Genomic DNA, 22,250 nt, shown 5'->3' with positions numbered 1-22,250 from the left:
TTTAAATTGTTTCAGTTCTGTGCTGATTTATAGACTGGTTACAGAGCGTGGGGTCAGGAATTCATAGCTGACTAGGTACATTATTATTTTCTGCTGGGCAGAAGTGCTACATTATGCGCATTAAGTCTTGCACGGTTTCGTACAGTATCGGTTGGAGTAAACATTCGGAGGTGCGCGCGGAGCAATCTCGTGTCAAGAAGAAATAAACCTCATTTATTGTGGAGGTGGACGGCCTCCGGTAGTGAAGAGTAAAGTGAAGAGTAGTTACCTAGCATAGGTAACTTTATTGGATAATGCAGACATTGGTAAAATGCGATATGGTAACGCATAAGTAGCTAGCACAATCTAGGTGACTATTTATCGGCCCCACAGTTCATAGGGTGTGGTATGTCACCATTAAAATATTTGCACGCGGCAGCAATCGGTAAATGTTCATCTTGCTGCGTTTTTGGGAAAGAGCGACGTGTCGTATGACTGCAAAAATTAAGCTTAGCTAGGCTGGTCGTATTCTCTACGGATGTCGGGAAATAACTTCAATTTTTAATATTTTCTGGTGCTTGCACGACACGTCATTGTCGCTTTTTAGCACTGGCTTGGTTTCCTGCTCACACGGACAGAATGGAAACAAGTTCGTCGGCATTTTATGGCCAGGTGCTCTGATACATACCAGCTAAACACCGGAGAAACTATTGCCTATTTATCGCTGACGCTCAGTGGAAGGAAGCAACCTCTACATTTTCCATGGATGTGCTCGAACTCAATTTTCATCCTCCTGACAAAATAGCTGGGCTTGCATACTAGTATTTTTAAAAGCGGTGGCTTATTTTGCAGTGCTTGAAATGATAATGGGCATGACTCTCATGCCATGGGCGGACATCTGTCCCAAACGTTTCGCGATAGGAGGTAATTGAATTTCAGCATAATGAAACGTCATTAAAACATCTCAGCTTTAAACAGCAGTAAATGAAGTGGCCAACTTCGCCACTTTCCTTCATATATTTATTGACTTTTGTTATTGAATATAGTGAAGAGATTAAAAACGTGTGCTAACATTAAGAAGCTAAGGCAGAGTGTGCAAGGGAAATAAAAACTACGTGCTATGCTACAGTGTCATGCAGCAGGAGCGTTCAACTCCCCAATACATGAGCACACATGAAACTGCATCTCTTTTGGAACATTAGTTATTAGTGAGTGCTGCCAACTGACGTTGAATTACACGCGTATGGAGTGCAACGCGAATTTTGCAGCTTCTTTCCAATTGTAAAGAGATAGATTTTGCTACACATACTTATACGTCTGGTCTATATTGCACTCCATCAGCTCAAGTTTGAAAAAGAAATGAACATATTTCTGTCGCAACGCAACATTTTGCAGCAACCGGTTATGCTAACGTTACAGCAGGCGCATGAGCTACTTCCTGTATAGTAGAGGATGAAGGCTCGCAAATGCAGCATAATCTTGCCTGAAGCTCACCGATGCTTCCGGTGCGTTCTAAATGAAGCGACTATAATAGTAGAGTACAGCAATTGGTTTGTTGATGTGACTGACGTCAATAGGGTCACTGCTCTGGGTGTCTGTTTTCCTAGTGCGATGATTGCACAGCGCTTAAGTAAGCTCCCAAAAAATTTAATGCGTAAATTTCTCTGCATCAACAAACGTCAAAAAGCAGCGGCGAAGCCGTAGTTACGATCATAGGCAGTAATGGGCACACGTCGAAATGGCCTACCTCGAAATAAATCTAACCACAAAATTTATCTCAATATGGCCCATAACTATGGCTTTGCCGCAGTTATGGGCCTTTTCGGAGTGATATTTATGAGCGTTTGTGAAGGCTCATTCCACGCAAGAGGCGAAGCGAAATTGTTCAGAGGCGTCCACGGACGTTAATTGGACAAATGATATATCTGAAGATCGGGATACAGGAAAAAAAGACTTGAGTCTTTGACGTCTATCAAATCTCACCCTGATCACGGTAAGTGCATAGCCTATATGCGACATGCGGGCGCGCGAATACAACCCGCACCTACCGCTGTCGCAATTTTTTGCAATTGCAAGATAACTGGCTGCCTGAGCAGGGCTGTTTCCACTGACACTGCGGTGACTTGCACAGATGTGACCCCACCCCCTCAAGCAGTCCCACGATGCCCCCCCTACGCGGTCCCCCAGCCAAACATAAACCTGCCTGGCATGGTTCTGCTAAGCGTCGCTCCTCATCTGCTTGGCGGACTCTACACCAACGATCAGCTTTTGCAGATTGACCGCACCGCGCTACCTTATCCTCAGCTGTGTCCGTTCTTGTCGAAGGACAGCCATCCTTTGAGACAGTCTTTTTTACTCCGCGTAAATCAAGGGAGCACCCTCCACCTCCTCGTCAGCCACATCCTTCTTTAACGACACGGCATTTCATACGCATAAGATATTGGGAACAGGCTGTATATACAACATAATTAACTTCGCATTTTGCAATACCACTGGTAGTTGGTCGTCTACTCGTGCATCTTCTACTGCTTGAGTGGTTTTCAAGGCTTCGGACACAGATATCGTTTCTAACGGGTACCACAGGCCTAACTGGTTGAGAACGTACTGTAGACCTAACTATCATTTTAAAGGTAGTTAGGTCTACAGCACGGTGTAAGATAAACAGGAGCGCCGACTCCGTCGCCGCGCAACGCATTCGCTCGGGACAAACCGTGTAACGCTAAATTAGTCATCGCGTAGCGCCATCTGTCGAGGTGCGTGGAAAACACTCAACAGCTTGCTTCCATGTGCGCATCCGCTGAGTGGCGGAGGCCGGTGGCGACGGCAGCACGGAACGGGCAAGGCGGCACGCGTAGAGCTTGTCGTCTGCTAGAAACGTGAGCCCTCGTCTGCCTCAATGTGACAGCAATCAAACACAAAAAATGCATGCGCACAAATAATAAAAGCGCAAATAAACACGCGGTAGCGCTTTTATGCACGTATGCGAAACATTTTTACATGTCTTTAGAGGAAACAGACGATAAATGATGCCGTACAAGAAGACAACAGAAGTACTTGTTTTTCACTCCTCAACGTCTGCGCGGAAGCGAAGGTGCGAAATTTTCGTTTTCCTCGCTTTGTTTACCATGTCTGCAGTATGTTTATTTATGCCTGACGGAACAAGGTATCTTGATACTTTTGCGTGAAGAGACTGAGCAACAGGACAGTGTTTTGTTCCCGGCTGTAAATCTGGGTATGGCAAAGGACGCGAGAAGTTTTCGCTCTTCCCGGCGCCATCTGATCTTCAAGTACTGCCACCAGTGTCGTGAAAAAATTCCTGAAAGCAAGCGAGTGCTTAAAGCAATGGACAAAATATGTGCGCGACACTTCGAGAAGCAGCTTACGTTTTATAGTTACTTCAGCAAAGACAAAGGCGATGTCCTACTAGATGTAAAAAAGTGCCTCGACTTCGAAGCGCAGCCGTTCCTTCAATTTGTTTAGGGAAGCCTGGCGTAGCTCAATGATGCTGAATGCCAGGAGGAACCAGAAGACGCTATTGCGGAAGGACGGGAGGAGCTCAGTTTAAATTTGTCTACAACTACACACAGTACAAGTGCCTTTCCTTGTCCAGAGACATGCCGTAATGTAGAGAGACAGAAACAAAGGGAAAGAAAGACACGGAGGTTAGCCAGTGTAAACACCGGCTGGCTACCCTGTAAATTCTCAGCCTTGCCTTCGAGATGGTTCCTCCAGTTATGCAGACACATAATCAGAGCTTCCCTTGTGAAATAATAAGCAGGAAACACTGGCAGGAATTCCCAATTATTATTCAGTTTTAGTGTTGTGTCTGCCTCCCCGTAACATCTTGGTGGAAGTGCTGGGGGTCTAACGCAAGACGGAGCTCCGCAGCGGCCGCCAAGTCGCCACGCTTGGCATGTCTACTGGTGGTGAAACTGCGTCACCGGCGGCCGCCATGCCATGTTTAATGAGAATGTGGCGATTTTGCTCGCAAGCGAATCGGGCAACACGAAAAGCACCACGAGAAACAAAGAAGCAAACGAAGCATCTTAGCACTTGATGCGCGCTCAGATAAAAAAGAGTGATAAACGTCAGCTTTTGCATAAAAGCTTCTTTTCGCTGTCGCCTGTCATTGCTTGAGGCCACCCGAACTGCCGTTATATCGCCTTACCATTTGCCTAGTTTTTTTTTGCGTCTTAGTTTCCGTAATTTGTTTATTATCTGTTCCTGTGCCTTGTAAAGTTCCATGTAGGCCACCTGACAAATGCCCTGCATTTGGCCTGTATAAAATAAATTAAATAAAATGATACATCATTTGTTTCTCCAGCTAACGTCACTCCGTGAACCGCAAGAGCTATGTGCGCTACAGGCGTTAGGGTGTGCGCGGAGCCGGCGACAAAACGGATAGGCAAGCAGGCGCCGCGAGAGAGTCCCCGCGCCATTACTCCTTCGGTTTGTTGGGCCCGCCTCTCCGCTGCAGAGTTTTTCTTCATTCGTAGCGCCATCTGGCGAACACGCTGTGAAGCAGGAACCGGCGTTTCAGAATGTGTCCCTTCCAGACGAGCGGAGTCGGTGCTCCTGTCTTATCTTACGCCGTGGTCTACAGTAAAAGACTACAGGATTTTCTGAAAGTCATAAAAATACTGTCCACTAGTTTCGCGCGTGTCTTATTTCCTTCGTATTTCACACACGCACAAAGCACTGTCTGTTAGTACTTTTTTGAAAAGACAGCCGGTAGCTTGTAGTCAATGTAACGGTAAAAATAAAAAAGTTTAGCTGCAGCGTTTGTTTTGCTGACTGCAGGATTTCCATTTTGGGGCTAGAGAGAGAGCGCGCGCTCTGTATTTAAGAACAGAGAGGTTTGCCGGCGTAGAAGCATTCCCTTACGTGCTACTCTACATGCTTACATGCTTCTGCTACGTCTCTATGAGGCTGTTGGTAGTACTTAATTCTGAAGTTTTCTTTTTTTTTCGTAGATGATAAAAGGCAGTCTTTCAGCACCAATCTTCAGTTCAGCATACTTCGTCCTTTCTTCGCTGGCTTTTAGACTTAATATCGCCCCAAAGTGAATCAGGAAGGTAGCTGTGTAATATAATGATACAAAACTCCAGTGGGTTTTGCCACACATTTCAGGGCACGATATCTAAAAGCTAGTGGTAATCTCTATAGGTATCAACTAGACTGGCCTGGCTCCAGCTGGTACTATATTCACTCCTGCTCTTCCATCGTGTGCATTGAAGTACTGAATTAAAAAGATGAATGGTAAATTTTATGTCTTAGCTTAGCGTATTACCCGTAAGTCACATTTCGTGACACCCGCTACTCCAAGTAATTTGTTGTCTAAAATTGGCCTCATAATCTTTATTGAAAGGTATTTGGGAATTTCAGCAACCATTGCGGAAACACCCAGTACCGAAATCAAGTTAAATAACCACCGTAGCCGCATCGTAAGGGGTCAAACCAGCTTATTCTTTTGAGAATAAGACATCCATGTCGAGCAGCGGCTTTCTCAGCGTCTTAAACGTGTACCGATATGCTTGAGAAAAGGCGTTACCGCGGGGTCAGCTCCAATTTCTGTACGAGTAAAACGCTAAAATGCTCTAATTAATCAACCACTGAAACAAGGTGAATTAAAATTATGGCAATAAAAGAGAAATTTCAGTTCGAGCGAATGTTGAAAGCATAATTTTCATTAACGCCTCATATGTTTTACAATAATTGCTCAAGATTGGTAAGTAAACATACACTGAAGAACGTATATAGTTAACAAATCCGTTGCTCTGCACCAAACACAATATCGCACGCAGTTATATAAACTGAGTGTGCTGAAGCAGCCGAAGCGGGAAAAAGTAATATATGAGTCTACAGCTTATGCGAAGTTCTTACAATGTTTGTGAGGGTTTGGAAAATCTACTCATAAATTCTCGGTATATTTCGGAGCGCTGCATATTACAGCAATTTTGTCCGCTTGAGATGTCTGAATAGCGGCAGTGAACATAAATGTGATATGTTCTTTTTTTTCTGAGATATACAGTTGTATGATGCCCCTGTTGTTGTTTTTTTGCAATTTCTAAAAAAAATATGCAGATCCAAACCGCTTGTTGTAAGCTATGTGTGTCAAAGCGATCGTGAAGCAGTTAATGAAATGCTATGTATAACTAAGTATGATGTGTACAATGTTCCCTATTTTAATTTGGTGCAATGTGCAATCTCAAGTAATGCGTATGCAGTGCACAGGTCCCAACTTTACTGTGATGAAACTTTTATGTTTATGCACGTACAATGTGTATTTTTTGTTTTTTACTTCGTACACTTAAAAATATGCCTACAAAAGTAGTAGAATTGCGTCATTACATATGAGTTATCTGCCCACGCGGATATTATTTGCAAAAACCAAAAAAGCACTCAATCTACTACTAAACAATTAAAATAATTACCTTCCCAGTTGCCAACTTTCAGACACATGTTTATATTGAAAAGTTCAAGGGAATCGTAATAGAAGTCTAGTTACATGTTTTTACAATTCAAAATAACCATGTAGACCCAAATAAATGGCGTCAACTTATTCGTTCAATTAACCTGATCAAGCATGCTGTACCGCGAAATGCAGCTCTCTCCAACCGGTGTGACGTAAAATCGTGGCGCAAAATGAAGCTGCCGTCACACTTCCCTTTTCCTACGACCTTATTCCAATTGGCGCTGTGCGCCAGTACCGATTGGATGCACAGTTAGTTCAGTAGCAGGGCCGCTTTATCGCGCCGTAAAGCCAAGCTTCATTTTACGCCTCCACACTACATCACTGCGAGGTTGCACTGCGAACCGCGCTTCGCAGTGCGGCATGCGTAATCAGGTATATTTAACGAATAATTTAACGCCGGTCATTGTTTTAGTTAGTTCAGCCTTGCGCCGTTGATGCAAGGCCTAATATTACCCTCTGCATTAGTAAATGTTATTCGACCGCCGGTCACGTGTTCGCACACAACAAACTTCACCAAATTAGATGTATTTGATGCCGAGTAACACGGTTTCTCCGTTCCTGTGTATTTAGATAGGAGCTCTTCAGGTAAAGCTTTCCTCTTAATGACTCCTCACCCTCTCGGTGTGCTTTATCGGAGATACGGGAAACCTGTGTACAAATTTGTTATTTCTGCTGTTGTTTTTCCTCTCAGCTTAGGCGGTTTCTATCTAATCATTCCAGAGTTGTTCCACCTGTTCGTTTTTCACCGAAGGCACGCTCTGTCACGTGGAACATTAACTACCGGTGACGTCATCACGAGTCCTCTAGTCGCATAAGCCATTTGCGTGGAGCACCGAAAAACATGACCTCAGAAGTGTCCACTGTCATTGAAGATAACGTGGTGAAAACTCGTGTGACCAACGCCGTCGTTCCAGACGTCGACTTTGTAACCTTCTTCAGCGATGTCTGGCAAAAACATGCAGATCAAAAGGCACTGGTAAGCACGTCGGCTTTAAGATTTCGCATTTTAGTCCCGAGTAAGTCTCGGTAATTAGCATGGAGACATGAAGTCTCTCTGTTCTTTCTCGCATCTGTGACCTCGTATGGGACTGTTTAGTTACGACGCGTAGCGATATTCCGCGCACATGGTAAACTATAGTAGCCATGTAAAGTAGTCGCAATTTCAACGTTGCGCATCCAAGGACAGCCGCGAAACGCAGACGCACTTCACATATAAGACTACTATGTGTGTATTTTCGTTATTCATAGTAAAGCTTGATACACGGCGGAGTTTGGCGGTTTCTAAAGGCTACACAGAGCGCCTTCTCTCTGTTTAGAGTGAGAAAGCTCGCTTGAAAAATAGACATGGAGGTTCCTTTGCGAAGGTACGGCGTGCTAAAGTGGGGGAGTTACATAAACGTTGAGAAATTATTCTATTATAGCACAATTAAGGCTACGATTGTTACACAAATTCATAGCCTTCATTTAAGCTATGCCCTTCGTTGGGAGCGAAGACACGAATTTCACGGCAGTTAGATTCATAGCATGGCTAATTCTATATCGATCAAGCTGAAAATTCGCGTTAAACGTCACACCACTGGGCGAGTACTTCAGCGCAACTACAAAAATGAATAAGGACAGTTAGCAAAGACAGTGCTTGCGCTGCGTTCTTGCTTCCTGTATTTGTTTCCTGTGGGGAAATTCCCAGCGCGGGGAATATAGACACAGACTGGAAGAACGTGAGCGCAGACAAGCACTTGCCACGTTTACCTTCTCACCATCCTTGTCTGGTTCTCGCGCTGTGAATTCGTATTACGCATCACCAGGTAGCCCTCGTTCACATACTCTGGCTTTGATGACGTACTCCGCATCTCAAGCACTCGCCAATCTGTCTCGGTGGCCATGTTCAGAGCCATACAAAGAACTAGTTGCTTTTGAATCACGATATGCCAACACACAACAGAGAAACCTTCACCTCTTCCGCACATAATTCTCGGTGTTCCTATGAACCACTGCTATCCCCGCCTCTGCGGCGTGCGCACTGCTCTATCCGTTCACAGGCCGACGTCAGATTGGACATGCGGTACACCTTCGGCGAGCTGTTGGACGCCTGTCGCCGGGTGGCTGCCGGCCTGCGGAGGCTTGGACTTCGCGAGGGTGACGTGGTTGCCTTCCACTGCGTTAACAGTTGCGAGCTAATAGTGGCGATGTGCGGGACATTTTTTGGGGGTGGAATCGCCAGTTTGATCAAGACAAGCCTCAACGAAGGTACGTGCTGCGGCCTTTGCGCGCCGGATTAATTAATGCGATGGCTTCGTTCAAATGCATGGTTGCATTTATTTCTTGCTTCCCCCCAAAGTTTATGTTACTGCAATGTCAGTGGATTTTGGGAGGTAAGAAAAACTACATAAATAAACGCCCTCTAAAAAATGTAATGCCTTTTGTGGTTCTTTCGCGAAAATTTGGTTTTAGAAAATTGGCTAAAAGTCCTTCCGATCGTGCTTTGCAAAAAAAAAAAGAAACAAAGAGCAAAGTGCAAGATTGTCTAATTTTGTTATAGTCTGATCCTTTTTAAGTTTTATGCCATTTTTAATTTTATCATGTTGTAGAAAACACATTTATATATTTTGTCCTGAATTTTTCAGAGAGGCGGACATTACTTGCACGAGAAATCGAAACACATATTCAACTAATTAACAAAAATGCAGCAATTATCTTTTGAATTAATTACTTCACAGCAGATATTGCAATTTACGAATTGTAGCCGGTTAGTTTGCTAGGCGTTACCACTTGGAATGAATTTCCAGAATTGCAGCAATCTGGAGATTTGCACCATCAAACTTGCCGTAAAAGTGCACTGTTGTTGCACTTGCTTTTTCACAAGACGCTCTTTTATTCATTGAAGCACAAAAGTAACTGGAACACCCATGTATTTCGTTTCACACCTTCGGGAATAATATCTCGAAACTGGTGTCATTCTGCAAATTCATTTCAAGTGGATACATCTTGGAAGCTCACCGGCTACATTTCGTAAATTGGAATATGTGTCATAAAGTAATTATTTAGAAGTGAGTAAGTGAATTGTCGTTAATTACTTGAATATGGCTATTGATTTCTCGTGATAGTAATGTCCGCCTCTTCGAATCATCCAGCTCAAGGACAAAAATAATGCTACCTGCCACAGGCCATCTTTAATAATTCTATAAAACTTGAAAATGATCACCCTGTAAATGTTAAACATGCTACTCTCAGGTCGCGCTTCTTCAAAATAGTGAGGAGGCTACCATGTTAAAAAGAAGAACCCTAGACAATTTCTAAGGATGCCGCCAAAAACGCGCTAATGAACAAACTGCTTTCTTCTGAATACTAACTAAATGTCGACGACGTAATTGCGACGTGTTTGTGACGTGTTCAGAGAACACACAAGCCTCGTTGCACACACAACTTCGCATCCTGTGATTCAAATGTGGCACATCGGGTTATTTGAGACCAATTATGTTTTGCACATCGCGCTGTCTTCGACTAATCACCCAATCTGTCGTTGCCATCCGGACAAAGAACATTTGTGAATCTGGCGGTTTCTTCGCGCAATTTACGGAAATAGTCACACCATAACTTACAGGTCAAGAGTGGAGAGGCAAGCAGTCCTATGCTATGCAAGCCAACTGTCGCAGCACTTGATGCTGAACGGTCCACCGCGCTTCGTATGTGCGTTCGAGCAGAGAGTTTTCTGCGCGTCCTCGCCATCTGTTAGTGTCCTTCCTACTCCTCCTGCGTGTACCTGACTTATACTCCATGTCACAAGTCGTGCACACCACTGCCGAAGGTACGAGGCGAGCACAGGCAACATCAATATCCTTGCGCAGCGGAATATAGTTCCAGGCGTAACTTTCTGATTATTGGTGGGATTAGAGAGATTTATTTTCGCTTGGTACGTGAGAAGTTACAATGACACCTGATACGTTAGGGGTCCTTGCGCATGCGCGTCGTTTACCGCTAATTACTGGGGCGATGAGGAGACGCCGCGGCGTGTATGAACACATCTCGAGGGGCATTCGACCTTCTTATTGGCTAAGGAGTCCCGCAGCTTGCACAGCAATGCAAACAACTAGTGAGATGAAGTACAGGCACGTTATTTACTGCTGAAGCATGGCGCACCTTCGCTTCTGTGTCTGGTAGACGTAGGGATGACCCCCTTTCTTTCTTTGTTGCTTTATTTCTTAGTTTGTTCGTTACTTTTCGAGCTTGGAGGCGAGGAAAGCAGACGCTGCTCACTCTTGTGAGAGATACATCCCCTGCATCCCTGAAGGAGAGTTTCTCCTTTGTCCCTTTGGCACGTTGGCTTAATAAAAACATTTTGTAGAGCTGCAGAATCTTTTACAGTGCGGTCTTTACAATCTGCGCGTCGTAACTTTTATTAAAACAACACGCGCTTTATATAGCGAGCAGTTCTGTACACCTGCGTGCTGCTTCATTCTTTTCTTTCTTTTTTTCTTTCAGGAGAAGCTCGTAACCAGTTAATGCAATGCCAGCCGAAGTTTGTTTTCTTTGACATTGAAAACAAGAAGAAAATTATGAATGCTTGCGAAGGCATTGCTTCAGTGAAGGTAAAATGCCAACAACACCCACTAAAATATAATGTAAAAAAATTCACTAAAATATGGCGCCTTTTGTTCATGTCATATGCCCACACAATAAGACACACACAGAAAAAGAAGACAGATTGACGACGACACGGGTGGCACATCTAACTGATTTATTTAGGATGCATACCCACGAATCATCGCAGGCTAATCACAATGCGTAAGACAACCAGTGAAATAGAGGGTTCGACGGAAGCCCGTCTGGTCGGGATGAAACATGAAGCAACAAAACGACAGATACCGACCAAAATAAAAGCTCGAGGGTTCGACGGAAGCCCATCTTATTTTGGTCGGTGTCTGTCGTTTTGTTGCTTCAAGACAACCAGTGGTCAAACAATCTCGTCTCCGATTGATATGATTGATACAACAGAAGCCATGTATCACTCATGCAGCTAGAGTTTTGCATTTTTGTCTTATAGAATATGCTGCCATTAAATCACGTGCTGTCTGCTTTTTGCTTCTGCCTCGAGTCTTCAACACGACCTTAATCTCAAGAAAAACGACGGGGCGCATTTGCCGGCGCACTGGAAGGCCTGCATGTGTGAATGACGGCTCGGTGAGTTTCGGCAGAAGCAAGAACCGGACCGCAGGTGCTTTAATAAAGGTATAATCTAGGAAACAAAGACTCTATAGCTGCTTAAATGATGCATGACTTCCCTTACATCAATCATAGACGAGATTCTTCGACCGCTGGTTGTATAAAATATTGTGATTACCCTAAAATCAGCTGGAAGTGCCACCGGTGTCGTCGTCAATGTTCATTTCTTCTTTTTTGTGTGTGTGTCCCGTATTTTCGGCAAATATTTCTTTGAATCTATACCGCGCTTTCGTGTTAAGAAATGCAATTTAACAACGAGTGCCATATTGACAGCTGCTCGTTGCGTTGAATATAAATGAAATGCAGGAATTATTTTTCTCTTAATCTCTTAGTGATTCAGTGGGGAAGTAGTATGAAGGTTTTCTTCTTCTCAAGACTCACAATTTGGTCACAGCATTTCCTTAGAAAAAAATTGTATGTCAGTGAACATGGATTCATTTTTTGCTTGTGTACGTCAACTTGTACTGTGTGCGACCTCTGGGGCAGCTAGCATTTAATTACGATGTAGAAGCGTCTAATAAGTACACTCTTGTTGTCAAACTACGTAATAAAATTAAGGTTCATTAAGAACAGAAAGAGAGCGCTGCAGTTCAGCTTGAATACAGTAATAAAGAAAGCGATCCTAATGCGGGAAAGGACGTCATCAGGAATAAAAGTAGCTTTTACTTTCTTTTGACGCTCATTAACGTGCCATTTACCCAAGTTTACGGCTGCGTTGAAGCTGTAACAAGACCATGGCTGCGTTATAGTTAGTGGGCAGTTGATTAACCTGCCTCGCACACCATTTCACGTAACGCAAGAAAACTGTTGTTTCGGCGCACAGTTGTGATTTTGCGCTCTCAGCGCAATAGCACACCCTAAAAGTAGAGATGTGTGAATATTCGAAATTTCGAATGCCAATCGAACAGTTCTTGCTGTTCAATTCGTCTCGAGTAAATTAACGTTTGTATCTCTTTCGATTCGTATTTGATTCGAAAATTCACTATTCGAGTTGTCGTTTATTCACTTCATTCGAATACTATATATATACAGAGAGAGACAGGAAAGGCAGGGACGTTTGAATACTATAAGGAAAAACAACAGTTATTCCAGTCTACAGTGAGAAAGACTGTTGCAAATGGAGACTCATCTGAATGATTCCGTGGTGCAGAACCGTGGTTGTTGCCAGTTCGTAAACGATGGCATGGAGGAGGTCATTTATGCGCAATAGTTTCCAGTGGTTGAGCAAGCATGTCCTGCCTTAGGCACTCTACGAATTCGCTGTCTCTATTAGACAAAGCAACTTAATATTTGGCCAATCTCACCACGTTTGGATTCCTTCAAAACGATGTGCGGTGTTGTAGTATTGGCCTTAGCTACTTCAACGAGTTCTACACACTAATGCATGCGTATAAGGCGTGTCGTTCGTTTTTTTTTTCATTGCTATTGTCATCGTGCACCAGAGATTACCAAAATTTTCATTTAACTGTTTTAGTAATAAGGAAAATTCTATATTCGATTAGATATTCGAAGGGCGCTTATCCTATAATATTCGTATTCTGTTCGGTTCGACAATTCTGCAAGTCGAACACCTATACTTGGAAGAAATTAGTTCCACTGCGTTTGTTCACACGAAACACTGTGCCATCAGTTAACTTGCTTGTGCACTCGGTTGCGATCATACCGTCACGCTTGATTCCAAATGGCATCGCAAGATGTCGCTAAAGTGCCGTTGGTTAGTGGCATTGAGATCCGAAGCCAAACGAATTTCGAGCGTACTAAACGAACTTAAAGGGGCCCTGAACCACCCCTCGGGCTTGGTGAAATGACAGTCGGCATATGCTGCTGTGAACACCTCAGCCACGTTTTGCTGTCGTACCCGGTGCGTGGAGCTCGCAAGTGGAGCACGAAGTCACCTTTCTCTCAAACGCTCTCGTTTCAACTCGTTGCAACAGAAGCCATGGTCATTAGTCTTTTCTGTGTGCTTTATTTCGAAATAAAGCACATTGTAATACGCGGCTGCTATTGGTCGCTGTGGTCGGCTACATCGCGGCCGCCGCGGGGTGCCGCCACGAGTCCACTGGCTAAGCTTCCTGGGGCTCGCTGAGGACAACCGCGTTTGGCTTACGTTTAGCGCGTCGTAGGCACCAAAATCGGAAGTCGTGGCATCTACGTTAACACCCAAAATGAAATTTGAACAGCGCGCGACGGTGACATTGCGAAGGTGTACCGTTGTGGCCACGCCCCACCTCGCCGTAGCCTTCACAGTGCAAGGCATTGAAGAAGGAACGGGAGCACAGCGGTTGCCGTGTATTATTGCCAATAACTCCGCTTCTGCTAAACGCATTGAAGCACTTTTTGCGGTAAAGTATTTCTGAAATACCCTGTTTTCACTTCAAATGTCATTCTCCACTTCGATAAAAAGTGGTTCAGGGCACCTTTAAACCGGTCATTAAATTTACCTTTCGAAAGAAGAAGCTTGTTCGCATTAATAGTCGTAGCCGCAATTGCACGCATATTTAGTTCCCACTGTCGCCACGCTTTTGCAGGTGTTCTTTCTCACGAGTGGAGCCTGTGAAGGGGCACGGTGTCTATCGGAACTAAAGCAAACTCATCTCGAGGACCACGAAACCACCTTGAACCTTAGCGGAAGCACGGTGTTGGCGATACTGTTCTCCAGTGGCTCTACGGGTTTGCCGAAAGGTGTGCTTCTGACTCACCGGAACCTCATAAGCCACGTGGTGGCTCACTGGTAAGAAGATTGCAATTCTAGCATTTTTCCTCTCTGGCACGCTATGTGCTATGACTGAGGGATCATTCAGTCATGCAGAGGTTCGTTCGGTTACACTTGCGCGTGTATGATCTGATTAATGCGGAGCACGGCGCACGCGCAAGGCGGTGTATGTGCGCGAGATGCTGCGCGGTGCACATATTCCCTTTTCCATCGCGGAATATGTGGAAAGCACAGCCTGTCTTGGACATGATGTTGAGGGGGTCCCCGGCGTCAATGAATTATCGTGGGGCGACCAGACATACTAAAATGACGAGACGGGTCCACGAACACGACGACATGCGCGTTTATTCTTCTCCTCAGCCATCATTTAACACATATCGCCGTGAAGAAACTTTCATGGATTGGCTGACATGGTTCGATGGTGCGGTGAAAAGATCTACTCTGTGCTAAGCGGACTCTGCCAGTTTCGGCTAACTTACAACGAGACATGGAAAGGCCCTTTCATCAACTACCTGTATGAAACGGCGCTCTTGTTCTTCTATTGAAGCAGATGAGGACACTTCAGATTGCTGTTGACTTTGCTGCTTTATGCGCAACGTAGGCGGAAACTGTGCATCAAATTTATAACAATGTTTAATCATGCAATTTCTTTCAGGTTGATCTGTGGCATATTCTCCGGACATTGCCAAGATGGCATTATGTGCTTCGCACATGTTTTTTTTTTTTTTTCGTGCAACCTAGCCTCAAAATACTGACAGTGCGCGTACGTTTGAAATTTATATTATTTTACAACTTCGCGCTTAAGTGTGGCTTAGCGGCTTGCATTGGTTGACTCGTTTTAACGTTTATTTTATTTTATTTTTTTCCATGTCCGCCAGTGTTTCCCTTTCCAGCAATTTTGATCACTCGTAGCACCTTAGCCCATGTAGAAGTAAAATGGAGTAGCAGGAGGCACGTGCTTTCAAGCGCTCTACCCGATCTCACAGCTTCATATATCTTCTTTAAACCTAAATTGCGACGCATGCTTTGAACTGCCTCATTTTCTCGAATCTCGGTTCCAGCTTGTGGAATTATTTACGTGGCACCTGTCCTAATGAAGTTGCGGTAAATTTATTTCGTTCGCGTATAACTCTTTTACTTGAAAATATTTTTTTCTTCTTTCGCTCGTGTTCCTTCTTTCTTTCACAAAGGCGTGTTCCTATAGTTGTTTTTATTTTGCTTTTAATTTTTATTTGCTTAGCATGTGTGTGTGTGTGTGTGTGTGTGTGTGTGTGTGTGTGTGTGTGTGTGTGTGTGTGTGTGTGCGTGCGTGCGTGCGTGTGTGTGTGTGTGTGTGTGTGTGTGTGCGTGCGTGCGTGCGTGCGTGCGTGCGTGCGTGCGTGCTTCTCTTTACATAATTATTTCTCCTTTCACCCTAAACATATGGATAGCAGCCTACACATCTGGCTATGGCTGAGAAATGTCTTCTGTCTCTCCTCTTTCCACCTCGTGGTATACATGCCGTAGCCCAGCACGGCCGAACTGCTTGACTGGCAGTTGGATCAGTATTTCCCTATTTCAGTCTGGCACTGTTTTCTTTAATGAAAACCGGAGCACAGATTGGCCCAACAGCGGCTTGTGAAGTATAGCGGTGTCTAAAGCGCCGCATGAGCAATCGGTTCTATTTCTTAGTTTGAGCCGCGCACAGATCGTGTTCCTTGGCGCATCATACAAAATCGTTACCGGATGAGCGCAGTACAGCCGAGCGACGGACCATTACGCATGTCGAAGTGTCTAAGACGTCGAAAACGTCTGCATGTCCTAGGAATAAAGGACGTAGCTTGAACTCCCGCTTGAATTTGTTCTTTGCAGGTACATGAACGACCCTCCGGTGCTTGAAAGAGGCGACGTTTACCTCGCCATACCGCCGATCATGCATGTCGGTGGATTCTGGTCAGCCTTTTGCTACCTGGGACTTGGCTGCGAATTGGTACTCGTTCACACATGGGACTTCAATGTGATCTTGCCTGCCATCGAAAAATACAGGGTAGATATCACGCGATATTTGGCCAGCACCTCTGGGTCCGTGCCAAAATTTTTCTTGACCCTTTTAAACAAAACAAAACGAGCTCTGAAGTCGGAACAGCTGAATTGAAATATTGCCCCATTCTTGAGGAGGAGGCGAAAGCATTGCAATACGCCGAGACTGCATAGATGCATCCGTGGCAACCCACTAGATCAGCTACTGCTCTAGGGTGAGTTAGAGTTGGCATCGGGAAGGCAAGTTTTCGCTAGTCAACTGTGACAAGGCTGCATGTTATTGACCGAGCAGGATCGGGCATAAGATTTGAGATGGTTCGCGCGCTGCTTGTTTGGTTTTCATCGTCTACTCAGTTTACGAAAAGTATGATTCTGCGCATCGTGTCATCTGGCATTCAGTGTGTCAGAACACAATAAATACGTTTGATCGCGGACCACCTTAAATATATTTGGTCTGGTATTCCAAAAAAATGGAACCAGGAGAAAACGCGAATGCGACAGATCCAGACAACTGTGGGAATGGGGTACGTTAGGTTCATAAATCGTCCAAATAAACTGAAACGCGAGCAGACAAAAACTAAGTCGAATGCTACTTTGAAGGGGCCCTGCAACGCACCCGAGAAAGCGTCCTGGGTTGCAACGATAGAACTGTCATGATGCGGCGTTTTCGTGCGTATACGATGTCACTCTGCGCCACTATTATCATGATATACTATAGTAATGCGCTACTTGTGTTCATGTGGCATCGCGAGTACGGTGAAAAAAATTACGAAATTAAATTTTAGACCTATTTCAATTGCGGAAGTGGTACTATGAACAACCTGAGCAAGCTTGGCACTCATTCCGTGTCTGCTTTCTCCACATAACACCAGCGCTCGTGTGCTATTTGAAGCCGCAATGTTGTTTATTTTGGATAATGAGTCGTTGATGCAGATATCGAAACAGGTATTAAGTGCTAGAAAGGACGGGGACGAAATGGGAGGGCATAATACGAGCACCCGCTACATGATATAGTGTCATACCAACACCATACCAACCCTTGTGGTTCTAGAGCCAGAAAAATTCGAGTTCAGGTCAACTCTGATTTTGCTTCTGAATTGAAGTCACTGCGTCCGGTAAGTGACGCTTATGCGCATTTAATATCGTGATTCATCTTGCTCTTACTTTCGTCACCTGCTGAGAATAGGTCTATAGCAAAAATAGTTGCTGGGTCCCTTTAAAAAGACACTAAAGAGCAGCTTGAAACAATTACACTCGTGAAGTAATCAGTCGAAACTCTATTTTCATTTCTTTGGTAGGAAAATGCCGGTTATTCATTGAGAAAAACAAAGGCCAAACTTCTGTTTTTTGGAATTTTGCACCCGATGCGCAGCGCCAGTAAGTTAGCGTGATGTCATGGATTATAGTTTTTTGCATGTCCGCACGGGCCATTTATATTCCGAAAAATTGTCTGCTTACTTCGCAAGTTTCAGTCTTAGATTCCTCTAAAATTCATTGAGATTTGTGCTTGTTGATAAGGGAGAGCGATAAATGAGAAGCGAAAGGCAGGGCGATTAACCTGAAGATAGATATGCAGTTTGCTAGAATGCAATGGGGAAGGGGTAAGGGCAAATAGAAAGATAACGAAGAAATGCACACCCATAAAAAGCGAGATGACAAAAAAACACATGCAAAGGAATTTGAGAGTGTCACAGTCGTTCAAACAGGTTGCGTGACAGCAGGAACTCCAGTAGCGCCTTCGTCGCATGCTGGTGTGAAGACCGCATCAGCTGGCACTTGAAGATCATCTGTTCAGAAAGTGGCCGGTCGTCGAGGCGTGCCAACGCCCTCACGAGCGACTGTCTCTGGGAGCTGTAGCGAGGAAAATAACAGATATTTTCCATTGTTTCCTCGCTGCCGCAACTGCCACAGGAAGCAGTGTCACCCACCATGATGCGGCAAGCAAATGCATTCGTAAAATATGCTCAACTGCCACAGTCGGCAGAGAGCAGTTGTCTCGACTCGGGATAGTCCAGATGGAATGCGTAGTCGGAAAGATGTGTAGAGGCGGTACAGACGCGTGGGCCGGTAACCTGGCGTGTTCCACATACATCGTGTGGCATACGTGCGAGGCGATAACGCGAACCTTTTTTGCTGCATCGGTTCTTGATAGCGTGATCGGTTCCTTCACGGTATCTTCGTGCGCCCTCCTAGCAGCTTCGTCGGCATGGTCGTTGCTTATGGTGCCGCACTGACCTGGAAGCGAGTTAAAAATGTCATGTCCTTTCTCTGCTAGTTGGTGATATTGTCGCAAGATGCGAAGAACGGCACACAGAACGACGATAGTGCGACAACAAACACAGGCCATATATTCAAGGTCCAACAATAATTGTCCGCGCCAACTTTATCTTCTTCGGAGAGAGAGATGCTTGCGCTCGTGTCCCTCCCTTCATTGTCTTCTTTAGTCATGACATTGCCTCCCTTCTAAAAAAGCATCGTCCCGATGCTTTATCGTGACGATGCCAGGATCTGTCCACGCGTATGCTGCAGTGATTTCATTCTGACAAGTAAGGCTTCATCCGGACGACGTGCACAATCTCCGGTGTATGCCGTCGACACCATGAAGAGTGTGGACTATCGGAAACGACTTCATAGTTGACATCAGAGAGACGCCGTATGACTTTATGCGGACCGAAGTACTGCCTCAGTAGTTTCTCTGAAAGGCCACGATGGCCAACAGGAGTCCAGACCCAAACTCTCTCTCCAGGCTCGTACAGACTCTGGAGTGAGAGGAGTAGGAGCCCTGCATCGTACTCCTGCTGCTGAGGAATACGTATGCGTGCAAGTTGTCGGGCTTCTTCAGCACGCTGAGTGATGTAGTCAGCATCAGTTTCGACGCCATCGCATCCATGTTCATGCGGCAACATTGCGTCGAGCATGGTTGTGACATCGCGACTGTGGAGAAGGCGGAACGGTGTCATCTTCGTTGTCTCTTGCAGAGCCGTATTGTATGCAAAGGTGACATATGGCAATATCTCGTCCCAGTTTTCATGCTCCACATCAACATACATGCAAAGCATATCCGCAAGTGTCTTAGTGAGGCGCTCCGTGAGTCCATTCGTTTGCGGATGGTACGCCGTTGCCTGCCGATGAGATGTGCGACTAAGTCTTAAAACTGTGCCCAATAGCTCGGCTGTGAAAGCAGTTCCTCTGTCAGTTATTAATACTGTGGGGGCGCCATGTCTCAGTACGACATTCTCTATAAAAAATCGAGCTGCTTCACTGGTCGTTCCCCGTGGCTGAGCTTTGGTTTCGGCGTAGCGCGTCAGATAGTCCGTGGCTACGATAATCCATCGGTGTCCCGTAGCAGAAGTTGTAAATGGGCCTAGCAGATCCATTCCGACTTGTGCAAATGGAGTTCTGGGTACTTTGATAGGATGGAGGAAGCCTGCTGGTTTGACGGCTGGCACTTTCCGCCGCTGGCAATCAAGGCATGTACAGACGTACCGTTCAACGGTCGCCGTCAATCTCGGCCAGTAATACTTATGTCTCACTCTGTAGAGAGTTCGTATGAAGCTCAAATGGCCGGTTGTTGCTTCATCATGGCATGCCTGCAATATTTCATTCATGAGAGATGGTGGGACGACGAGCAAGTAGGGGCTGCCGTTCGGAGAAAAGTTCACTTTATAGAGGACGTCGTTGCGCAAGGAAAACGATGGAAGTCCTCTTCCAAAACGTTTTGGCAGGGTAGAAGTGCGACCCTCCAGGAAGCTAATAATGGGCTCTAATTTTGGGTCTTCGCGTGGCTGCTGTGCAAGCGTAGTCGTGTTGACAACCGCAACAAACGCTGTAGCGTCGTCATCTTCTGTACTTGCAGGTTCGAATGGGGCACGAGAAAGGCAGTCGGCGTCTGTATGCCACTTTCCCGACTTGTACACAATAGTCATATCGAAATCTTGAAGTTTAAGCTCAGTGGTGTTGTCAGTGGTGGTCACTGACAACATCAAACGAGCGGCCGTACAAATATGGGCGAAATGTGATCACCGCCCAAACGCCCGCAAGACACTCTTTTTCTGTGGTGGAATAATTTTCATCTGTGCGGAAAAGGCTTCTACTTGCATAAGCTATTACTTTTTCAGCGCCGTCTTGCGACTGTACAAGTACAGCTCTTAAGCCGATATTGCTGGCATCGGGGTGAACTGCTGTCGGGGCGTCTTCATCGAAGTGTCCCAGGATCGGTGGATTTTGAAGGCGTTGCCGTAGCTCGTCGAATGCTTTCTGCTAATCTTCATCCCACACGAATGCTACGTCTTCTCTGCTGATGCGTGTCAACGCCGACGCAATGTGTCAAAATTTCTGAATAAAACGCCGGTAATTTGCGCATAAGCCTAAAAATCGTCTTACTGCCTTTTTGTCGGATGGCACAGGAAAATATTCAACGGCTGCTATCTTTTCCGGATCAGGCCGTACCCCCTCATTACTGACAACATGGCCTAGAAAAAGAAGCTCTTCGAAGCCAAAATGGCATTTTTCCGGCTTAAGCGTGAGACCGGCGGACTGTTTGGCTTGAAAAACAGCACGTAGTCGCCTCAAGTGCGCGTCAAATGTCGCAGAGAATACAATTACATCGTCTAGATATACTAAGCACGTTTGCCACTTGAGTCCTGATAAAACGGTGTCCATTAGCCGCTGAAATGTTGCCGGCGCGGAGCACAAGCCAAAGGGAAGTACCCTAAATTCATAGAGGCCATCAGGTGTCACGAATGCTGTTTTGTCGCGGTCTCTTTCGCCTACTTCTATTTGCCAATAGCGGCTTCTTAGATCCATCGACGAGAAATAGCGTGCATGCCGTAGTCTATCGAGAGAATCGTCTATGCGGGGTAGCGGGTAAACGTCCTTCTTAGTGACCTGGTTGAGTTTGCGGTAGTCGACGCAGAAGCGCAAGCTGCCATCCTTCTTTTTGACTAACACTACCGGCGATGCCCAAGGACTTTTCGACGGCTGAATAACGCCATGTTGAAGCATTTTCTGTACCTGGTTTTCTATCGCTTCGCGTTTTCGCGCTGCCACCCGGTATGGGTTTTGCCGTATGGGTCTGGCCGTTTCGTCTGTAATAATTCGATGTTTGGTCAGTGGCGTTTGGCCAACTTTCGACGTCGCAGAGAAACAGTTCCGAAACTCATCAATAAGCTCGAGGAGTCTTTCTTTCTGTTTAGGTAGCAAACTTGGGCCGACATCAATGGATAGAGGCACGTTTGGCAGACCGGGGGAATCGTCTTGTTCAACAGTCATGCAGTCGGTAACCTCATTCAGCTCTTCCACGTAGGTGACTGCCATACCTCTTGTAAGATGCCGTTGTTCAGGACTAAAGTTTGTTAGTAGGACGTCCGTCTGTCCGCGAGTAATGTCCACTACACCTCTTGCAACTGATACGCCATGACTAAACAGCAGACCAGGAATTTGTTCGGCGATCATGTTGGAGCACCTTGGTGAGTCGCATGTTACAGGCACAAGGACGCTTGAGTGCGGAGGGATGGTCACATCGTCATCGAAGATACGTAGATGCTCACGTCGCTGATCGTCACAGGGTACGGCCAAATCTGCATTCATCCAAAACGTGACCGACCTGCCCGGAATGTTTATAATAGCGCCGTATTCGTGCAGGCAATCCATTCCCAGTGTCACGTCTCTGCAGCACTCCAGCAATATAACGAAAGTTGCAACAAACGTCGAGCTACCTGTATCAATTCTGGCCATGCATTTGCCTGTAGTGGTCATCAATTGAGCTCCCGCTGTTCTTATGTGGGGAGCATTCCATGATGTCTTGACTTTATTAAGGCTATCGGAGAGTTTCTGGCTAATTAT

The 22,250-nt window shown here is 45.4% G+C and overlaps 1 protein-coding gene across 1 annotated transcript in view; it reads left to right on the top strand.

Annotated features, from left to right (window-relative positions):
- Nucleotides 1-22,250, top strand: part of LOC119443259 (uncharacterized) — a 120,257-nt gene that overhangs the window by 27,384 nt on the left and 70,623 nt on the right. Inside the window, exons 2-6 of the mRNA XM_049660463.1 lie at nucleotides 7,175-7,430; nucleotides 8,494-8,701; nucleotides 10,934-11,040; nucleotides 14,203-14,405; nucleotides 16,239-16,413. Coding sequence (XP_049516420.1) covers nucleotides 7,296-7,430; nucleotides 8,494-8,701; nucleotides 10,934-11,040; nucleotides 14,203-14,405; nucleotides 16,239-16,413 — 828 coding nt within the window. The 5' untranslated portion in view covers nucleotides 7,175-7,295. The remainder of the gene's footprint in view (nucleotides 1-7,174; nucleotides 7,431-8,493; nucleotides 8,702-10,933; nucleotides 11,041-14,202; nucleotides 14,406-16,238; nucleotides 16,414-22,250) is intronic.

This window comes from Dermacentor silvarum, chromosome 1, assembly GCF_013339745.2.
Source record: "Dermacentor silvarum isolate Dsil-2018 chromosome 1, BIME_Dsil_1.4, whole genome shotgun sequence".
NCBI lineage: Eukaryota > Metazoa > Arthropoda > Arachnida > Ixodida > Ixodidae > Dermacentor > Dermacentor silvarum.
This window is presented reverse-complemented; position numbering and strand designations above follow the sequence as displayed.